This window comes from Seriola lalandi, unplaced genomic scaffold (assembly GCF_002814215.2).
Source record: "Seriola lalandi dorsalis isolate HSWRI2012SDOR001 ecotype SW California unplaced genomic scaffold, Sedor1 jcf7180002055008, whole genome shotgun sequence".
NCBI classification, from domain to species: domain Eukaryota; kingdom Metazoa; phylum Chordata; class Actinopteri; order Carangiformes; family Carangidae; genus Seriola; species Seriola lalandi.
In genome coordinates this window covers 2525021-2535010 of record NW_019525551.1, presented here as the reverse complement: position 1 = coordinate 2535010, position 9990 = coordinate 2525021, and the positions used below count along the sequence as shown (strand labels likewise).

The following is a 9990-nucleotide window of genomic DNA, read 5'->3' as shown; positions in this document are numbered from 1 at the left end:
TAGCCATTACTCAAGACTTCACAAAGCAATTATGACAGAATTTCCCACAAGTGCTTCATATTTTCTATGACTCTGGATAAACAGGGATATAACCTGAAACTGATCTGAGTGGAGGAGGCAGACAACCATGAGGAGGGGATTCCAATTTTTTGAATGTGAAACTTTTCTTGAATATTTTGTCAAAGTCTGACATATCAGTAGTTTAGCTGAAACACATGTAATACATGCTTCTTTAATTGTACAGCATCTTTATTAAGGAAGTTATATAAATCAAGTATGTTACAGGCTATAAAAAGCTCATTGCATTAAAGTGGCAGCCTGTTGACAGTTATGCAAATAAATTACAGACGGTAAGCATGAGGAAATTGAATGGGTTGCACGAAAGTGATCTAAATAGGTCACAGCTGCATTGCTAAACATTGCCAAGCCTGGGTTTGTGTACACGTCTGAAAATAGCTGTGATAAGATCTTGTCTCACTTTGCTATCTCCATCACTTTGTGTGCGCAACACAGATTTGCAAAAGTGGGGGAACTCCGCTCCACTCCACACTTGTGTCTGGTATTTTTTTTTAATCTTTATCAAGAATCATGTAGTCGTTTGATTAAAGGCATTTTTTATTTAAAAAATTTTTAATTAGACCAAAACATTTTGTAGTTGTTTGTTTGTTTGTTTTTTATTTTGTGTGAATCAACCCTTTAAAATGAACACCATCAGCACCTGGACACTCACTCTTGCTGTATGGTCAGTCCTCCAGGATTATAGAAATTGGAAGCTAACATATGTTAGCTACTGACTTTGGTAGTTTAGCTTCTCTGATCCTTTTTCCTTTTTGTCGGTGGATTCACATCTGGATTAATCTGCCTTTGGGAGCCGGTGCAAAATGAAGATGCTGGGCCACTATTTACCCCACATTACTGCCACTTGCATTTTGTACAACATTTCTATGCTTTCTTAGAATTGCTAGGGGGTAAATGTGATTTCATGCATTAATCTATGAGTATAAAATACTACAGCCATTAAAACTATATAATGAAGACTTTGACTTCGACACTGCATGTATCCTCTTATAGACAAGACCTCAGGGTCAAGACCCACCTTGAGGCCCCTGGCATATCAGTTGATGTGTTCTAGTGGTGACAAAATGTTCATTGAACCTGAGTATTATCCAAATAAAATGTGTCTCTGTTCTCTTTGCGTGTTCTTTGTAGTTGTTGAAAACTATGAACTTTCCGCCCACTTAATAAAAAGTGAGATGTAAAGATAAATGCTGCACATGTTCTTCCATTGTCTGCGGCACAAGAGATTAGATCTAAAAAAAAAAAATGGTGTGAACTGTCTTGTTACAGTAACTTCCCCTCTCTAAGAGCAGTGGAAAGCACAGAGTGGGGGCTGGCTATAATGTCTTGCGGTAGGATTAGTGGGTAAAGGAAAAGATGACAAAAACTGGACAGGCTTTATATTGGATTGCAGAGCTAAGCGTCCATCACAGCAAAGAAGAAAAAAGACAAAGATCATCATCAACACCTTTTCACTGATACCATCATGAAGACTTCTTGCTTGACTCTGGGGCTGCTGCTGCTGCTCGCCGTCTGCCAAGCCTTACGTGAGTGCTCTCTGTTCCTTATCATCTTCAGAGTTTGCTCAGAGACTTGTTTCACATTGACTTTATCCATTTGCCTTCCTTACAGCTAAAGCACTGCAGTACAACACAGCACCTGCGGACTGCTGCTTCAACTTTTATACACGTAGTTTACCATTAAAGTTTGTAACCGGCATAACCGAGAGCCACAGCTCCTGTCCGATGCAGGCGTTCATGTAAGTTTTGGCTTTGTCCTTTTGCTGTTTATTTCTTGTAATTGAAACAGTGAATAGAACAATGCACAACCTGTGACCTTTAAACTTTATCACAAGACCACAGAACAAAAGAAGGTGTATGTTATGTTTTGCATTGTCTGTATGTTTTACAGAGTCCACACTCTTAGAGGGAAACAGATCTGCTACAGCAAGACTTTCCAGTGGGTTGTAGATGTCTACAATCAGCTCCATGGCAATGAAAGCAGCAGTCAGCAGCACTGAGGACGTATCATTGTATAAAACTTACTGTTATATGAATGCCTGGTTCTGCAGACTTGAAGGCATACATACCAAGTCTTTGTATTTTAATAAAATGTGTATAGTTAAAATGAACTATTGGTGGCTATGTGTGTTTTCTGAGTACACTATGCAATGAATAGAGTTAAACCATGTACTGTATATCTCAGGTTTCCAATCTACCTTTTTCGAATGATCAGATATGGATTAGTCAATGACCATGGGAATTAATTACACCCAAAAGGAGTCTGTCAAGTCATTTCAAGGTTTGTGGTTAAGTTGTGGTTTACTTTAGAAAACTAAAAACATTAATGTTAAAGAAATATTGCTGGTCAAAAGGAACCAACATTGATAATAATATTGATAACAATAATGATAATAATTTTATTTATAGAGCATACAAAGTGCTTTACAATAAAAAAAAAAAAATCAGATAGTATGATAAAATGAGGGCAGATTAAAGGACAATGAAATAGACAATAGAAAGACAAAAGATGATAAAATATGATATGTTATGTTAAAACAGAAACCAATAAAAATAATAAAATATAAGAGAATTAATTAAAAGCCAAGTTAAATAAATAGGTTTTCAGCTGTTGTTTAAAAAGGTTCACTGGCAGGGTTTCAGGAGCATAGTTAAAAAAAGCTTGTGTAAAATTATATGTATTTAAAAGTCTGGTAGTAGAAGATCAAGACAACTTCCCTGAGCAACACCGAAAGGCAATTAATATTTTTCTGACACATGATCCCCAATTGCAACAAAGAACTTCCTCCCTGAGATGTATAACTGGAACCACTTTAACCCAGTCCCAGAGAGCCCAAACCTGTTCTCAAGGTGATCCAAAAATCAAAATTCCAGTTTCAAGGGATATATTAATAATATCTAAAAGTATATAAAAGTTCACTGGGGATAGGGTCGAGAAAACAGGTGGGGGATTTGCTCCAGGTCTGTATTTTGACACGACTGACCTTTTTTCACTAGGTTGATTATCATAAATGTGAATATTTCTAACAATTCCTGCTCTAGTGGAGGACACACAGTTTGCAAAGAATCAGGCAAATTCCTCACATTTTGCAGGAGATGAATGATAAGGGTCAGTGATGGGGCCAGGGGTCAACAATCAATTGACAGTTAAGAAAGTATCCCTGGGTTGCTGCCACCCTCTGTTATCACAGTAGGCTCTTCTCGCAGAGTGCATAGCAGAATTAAAGGAAACTACTTGATTCCTGTAAAGTTTGTAGTGAATTACCAGTCCAGATTTCCGGCATTAACAGGCAAAGACATAAATTGCAGGTCTTCGTACACATATTCATCCACCTCAGCACTTTCTCTAATCAGGACACATTACTTTGACCGTTGCCATTCAGAGAGGACAGCCATTATCACACCACCACAAGAGGTCGCTGCTCAGAAAAATGGAAACTTCAGGCATTTGAAGGTCATTTTGAACAGCTTTTCTTTATTGTGACGACAGTCTCATATTATCCACTGTATAACTACAGCAAATGACACATGCTGGTCATATACAAAAACTGAACTGTTCTCTCTTTGACGGCAGACATTTTGACCTGTCAGAGTATTCCTTAAAAGCAAGCCATATATGTCATATATGCCCCTATATCAAGAGTAATATTGCCATATATGTCTCTCACAAGGAGCTATATTATTATTACATGGATAGCCTATATGAAGATATAAGTTTAAAACATATATGAAATAGCCATAGTAAAATTTGTATATGTACATATATTGAAAATACCTACAATGCATTTTTATGGTATGTTGTGAGCATATACAGTATATCAACTATATATATTCAGTTTATATATGCATATATATATATATATATATATATATAAAAGTATATATACTTAGACAGGCTATGTTTTTCTTATTCATTGTAATGTCTATCTTCCCATTCTGGGAAAGTGGTCTCAGACTTTTGGACCCTACTGTTAATATCAATATATATTGACAGGTTTTGGGATGTATATATATATATATATATATATACATATATGCGTAATGTATGTCTACAATATAAGCATACATACATAAACCTATATATTTGTATGGGCTTGACATATACAGTATGGCAATATATGAAATTGTTCCAATTTCTAATAGGTTTTGTATATACTTTTTTACATATTTTATTTTATTTTATATGTACATATATTTCATATATGTAATTCCAATATATGTATATATATTACATTTGCCTATGGGACAGAATGACTGTAAATGTAAAATTTTATATTGAAATGAAAAGGGGTGTGTTTTATTGCTTATAGCTTTCAATTTTGAGCGGAGTTTGTTTTCTTTCAAAAGTTATAGTCACGCTTTGAATAACCTTTTCTGTAAAGAAATGACAGACATCAGTTTCCCATCCTTTGATACACTATGAGGAAAGATGAGAGGGGCTGTGCTGACAACGGACAAGCTGTTGATGTAAAAGTTTCAGTTTGTATGTTGTGCTCTCTTTTTATTGTACAAATGCAGTAGTGTCATAATATGAATATCATGCCATTTATGAAGGTGTACTTTTGAATATGACATTCTGTATGAGTATTGTTGATCTTAAATATGTGTCATAAGACATATTTCTGATGTATTATATGTTGTGTAAATAGCATAAAGGTATTTTTATCAGTATATCAGAGATATTCAAAGATCTGCAGCAGTTCCAGGAGTAATCTTCTGCAGAGCATGACACCAGAAGCTGTTTTCTTGTGATATAATCAGTGAGGTTTATAATATTTGCAAAGCAGAGCGCCTCTGCTCCTCAGTGAAATGTTCTTGATCTCATGATATATTTTCTTTTCTCTACATTTTCTCTCTGTGTATGACCACAGCTTGAAACAAACTTACATCAGCATCAGCTAAACCTCTATCTGCTCTGATAGCATCAAGAACAGCTGCTGATCTGATCTGCAACATGCAATTTTATCTTTAACAGCTTCAGTAGCGTATGTTGCTTCACTAACGGCACATATCAGGCCAACAACAACAACAACAACAACAACTGCTAACCCTGATCTAGTTAATGAGGTGGTGGTGAAGTCTTACTGTTGAGTTTTTAGGGTTTATAGCATGAATTTGTAAATGACTATATTAGATTATATTTGAGATTAGCTTAGTTTGCTATACATTTATCTAGTGTAGAGACAGCAAGGCTTATGTAGTATGACCTAATACACAACATTTAGTCATTTACATGATGCAAGGATTCAAAGGTGTATTTGTAACGTACATGTGTTTAGTTAAATGCAGTGTGGCTTTACACAAAAATTCCAAAAGTGATGGCACACACTTTTGGCAAGTGTGTATTTTGTCAATTTGTAAAGCAGCAATCACAATCAAAAAAACAAATACCCACTTTTCACACAAAACAGAGAAGCAATGTTTTAAATGATAACCCATTTAATTTAGTCACAAAATAAATACTACACCACTGCAACAGAGCATATTGTGTTGGGGTGGGGGTTTCACACCCTGTGTAAAGACTGTCTCTGGCATCAGATGTGAATATCCTCTTTGACCGTTTTTCACCTGCCTCCTCCTCTCCTACTAATTCCGGGTCAAATCCCTGTTTATTCAGAGTCAGATATGAACCATTTGTGTGAAATTTTGTCATAATTGCTGTGTGAAGTCTTGAGTGATGGATAGAAAGTGTTTTGTGAAGTCACACTGACCTTGACCTTTGACCTTTGACCACCCAAATCTAATCAGTTCATCCTTGAGGCCCAGAGAACATTTGTACCAAATGTGAAGGGAATCCCTTGAAGAGTTCTCAAGATATTGCGTAACTGATCATTGACCAAGGAGCTTCTTCTTCTCTGATTTCCAATCAGATTTATGGAGGTTTATTTTCAGTGGTGTTGTCATGTCTGTGTTTTCAGGTCTGACTGAATCATGACTCAGATTTTTGTCAGATGTGAGTTTCACATATTTTTGGTACAAAATGTGAGTTTTCGATGTTGATATCTGATGACTTGTTAAATGATCTTATTGATCTGATTGGTTTTGGAGATCAGTTTGAGTGTTTTGATACGACATGTGAATAAATGTAGCTCTAAGAGTAAAACAGTTGGAGACCTCTGATATACAGTATACATTATGCTGGGGGTAGTGGAGTAATGAGTGATGGGTAAATGAGGACAGGTCTGAAATGACAAGAGAGCCCATTACCAGATCCATGTTAATTTTTCCTTTCTTTTTTGAATTGCATTTTCTATCATATTTTATCCCTAATTAGCCATGACATTTGTAACTTGAAATCATCTTATCTTGAACGTAAACACAATGCATAGAAGTTGAAGAATATTGACTGGTTAGTTTGGCATGGGTTATTTAATCACCCCACCTCAAACTTCCTGTTTGGTAGCAACACTATAAGACAACCAGTGATCAGAGCAGCTCACTTCAGATAGAAGAGACAGAGGAGCATCATCAGTTCTACATCGAAGACATCATGAGGACTCTCAGCTTTACAGTGGGCCTGCTGCTGCTGCTCGCTGTTCACCACTGCACTGCCATGCGTAAGTCTGATAGTCTAGTGTCTGGATGTAATTGGAAAGAAGTGTCATTCGGTGTTCACTTTTCTACACGAGGGTTACTGTTAGTGATGTGTTGTTCCAGTATTTCATTTGATCATATTATTTACCTCACGCAAAAGGTTCATAACAAGAGTTACTACTAAACCTCAAATGACTTCGGACTGTAGAAAGGGTTTTCACCTTGATTTTGAACGTTTTTTTTTGTGAAATCTATATATTAATACCACTGTTTCAGCAGAGGTAAAGTCATTTAGAACATTATTATTATTAACAAATCTGACATACGTCTGAAATTAAATTAATAGTTATTTTTTTTATTTTTTATTTTTTTTGCTACGGTCCCAGTATAATATTTATGCCTAAAAGTCTAGACACTGTTATAAGTAAAATAATTACCATCACACACTCATTACAAACTGTGCTTTTGCTGACTGCTGATGACTTATGGGTGTTATCTTCATTCTTCCCAACATGGCACAGTGGCACCCTGACTTGTTTTCTATAGAAGTTACTGCTCCAAGGTGTTCAGGACTAAACGAGCCCTGTAATTTATTTATTTATTTATTTATTTATTTTCACAGCTCGTGGACTAAATGAAATGTCACCTGGATCATGCTGCTTTAAACTCTTTCCTAGAAGAATACCAAAGGCACACATTCTCTCCATCATCAAAACTCACAACAGATGCTCTGCAAAGGCGTTTGTGTAAGTGTTTGTTTTTGTAATGCTCTCACTAGGAGTTACCAAAAAAACCCGATCGTGATGCTGCGTAGTTGGCCTGGAGCCCACTTGTCTGATTATCATTATCATTATTGCATTATTATTGTATTATATAATTATCATCATATATAATTATTATTGCTATTATTATGCTGTCTGTGTATGTAGGTGTACTTATGTTAATATATAACATTATTACATTATAAAAACTTTTATCACATTGCCGCTATTACCGCATTATTACTATTATTATATATCATTGTTATCATTATCATTATCATTATCATTATTATTATTATTATTATTGTATATGATCAACTCTCATTAGAACATCCTATCATGTGTAAGCACGGACGCACACGTGTGCCCATACACACGCGCACACACACACACACACACACACATACACACACACACACACACACACACACCTATTATGTTTAATGGTCACAGTGTCTTCTATGTCACTTTCTGTTTTTTTCACAAATAAAAAAAAAAATAAGTCACCAAAGTTATACATTGTGGAATTCTATACATGTACTCTATTAATAGCAAAATATATGAATATGATATCAATACTTTTCTGGACCCAACTGTGATTACTGACTCTGTGAGTGGTGTTTACTGCAGGGTGGATACTCCCAATGGACCGATATGTGTGAGCCTGACTCTGGACTGGGCTAAGACAGCTTTCAACAAGCAGCACGTCTCCAAGAACCAGTGAAGATCCTCACTATCGATGAAGAGCTCCACCAACTCCACCTCCAGCCATGATAGAGCTCCGCCTGACATTGACAACCTACATAATTACATCAGTTGACTAGTGCTGTGTCATTTTCATGCAACTGTGAGTGTTAACCATTTAATGATTAATCCCATAGAGCCTTGCTTTGCCTGACTTTTAATCATTAAAGTTTCACTTGATAAAACAGACTTCCTTGATGCGCCTCCCTGACAGTAAATGTAAACTTGTGCGTTTCATGTTGCATTTTAGATCTTATGATCGGGCAGTGTAGCCTGCTCCGCACAATTTCAGCACACTCTGCTGACGGAAGTGCTGTTAAGCAATAGTCCAAGTACCTTACTAGAGGCCTGCTGATCTGTAGCTCCCCCCAACCTCAGACCTTTGTGGAAGGGATGGGGGAATCGTCACATTTTTTTCTTCAGGGACAGTAGCCCTCAGAATCAGTATCACTAACTACATTATAATTACTATATTATGTAATTAATATGAGGCATTTTCTTACCATCAATAAAGAGGTTTTCTGGGTACATATTTCTTTTTTAGCAAGAAGCTAGGCTTAAGTTTTTTATTACAATTTTTTTTTAACATGAGATACATTCTGATGCCTTAAAACCATGAAGCTACTGCTAAACCCCTGAAAGCACTGGTTTAAGTGAATAAGCAGAGCAGGGTAAATGGAACTGTGAGTGAGGGGCTATTTATCTCAGTGAGGGGTAACAGGAATGAGTGGAGAACCAGGATGATAATGTATCTACTGTGCATGAGGGGCCACTGATGGTCTGATGAGGATGAAAATGATGTGAATCATACGTTGTCACCTTCACAGTCACCAGGTCTCAACCCAGGTGAACACCTGTGGGACTAGTACACACACTGACTGACTGTGTGAGCTGGCGTTCGGCATGGTAACTCCATAAGACGCGTACTGGACCTCAGTTGTCATATTATCGTAATAAACCCAGACTGCACTGAGAGTGGCGTACCTACCTTCGCTGCTATGGTTACTATAATAAAGGTCAAGGTTTATGATGATTTGGGTTGCCACGGTTACAATAATAACAGTGTGGTTGACTTTGTTGAACATTCATGGATAATAGAAACCCAATATTTAGGTTAAAAACGACCCAACATTGTAGTTGGTATAACCCAACTACTGGGTCGAGGAAGCGGCTATTTACACAACCCAAGAGTTGGGTCAGAGTTAACCCAACATTGTAGTTAGTGCGACCCAAATCTTGGGTTGAATATTCAACCCAAGATTTGGGTCAAAAAAATTAACCCAACCTGTTGGGTTGCAATAACCCAAAAAAGGGTTTTGTCCTTATTCAATCCAGCAGTTGGGTTATATTGAATAGTGTTGGGTTGTTTTTTTGAAACAGAAGGACAACTCTAAAATTTCCCCAACTAGGTCTGTGTATTATTCAGTATGCCTTATTTTCAAAAATTTGTTCTAGTTGGTGTTCTGTGGTTCCAATGACATCAGTCAATCATGTCACTGGTAAAGAAGTTTGGAATAATCACTGTGCACCATTTGAACCCCAAATAAAAGAAAAGTCATGTTTTTTTGTGTATAAAACAAGGCATACAGAATACACAGATGAGGTTAAAAATGAGTGGTTCTACTTATCAGTTAAAATTATATAATTTATTCCATTAAAAGTATTTTAAAATCAATAAAACCAAAATGTGAGAGACGTTTTATAAGAATATGTATTTATTTTAACACACAATTTTCTGACAAACAGAAAAATCAGTAACTTTTAGAGCATTATTCAAATATGCAATTTGCCAGTGCAGTTTGGAAAAACTTCACTGGTTTCAGGTCCTTTTATCATGTAGACAGCGTTCTGGAGAAACTCCCAGGCAGGAGAAC

At 36.4% G+C, this 9990-nt stretch overlaps 1 protein-coding gene across 1 annotated transcript; it reads left to right on the top strand.

Annotated features, from left to right (window-relative positions):
* The first annotated feature begins 1353 nt into the window (after positions 1–1353).
* Positions 1354–2188, top strand: LOC111647724 (C-C motif chemokine 4-like). Its single transcript, XM_023397370.2, has 3 exons — positions 1354–1604; positions 1690–1816; positions 1969–2188. Exons 1-3 carry the CDS (start codon positions 1544–1546, stop codon positions 2075–2077), a joined length of 297 nt encoding a protein of 98 aa, XP_023253138.1. The 5' UTR covers positions 1354–1543; the 3' UTR covers positions 2078–2188.
* The last annotated feature ends 7802 nt before the right edge of the window (positions 2189–9990 follow it).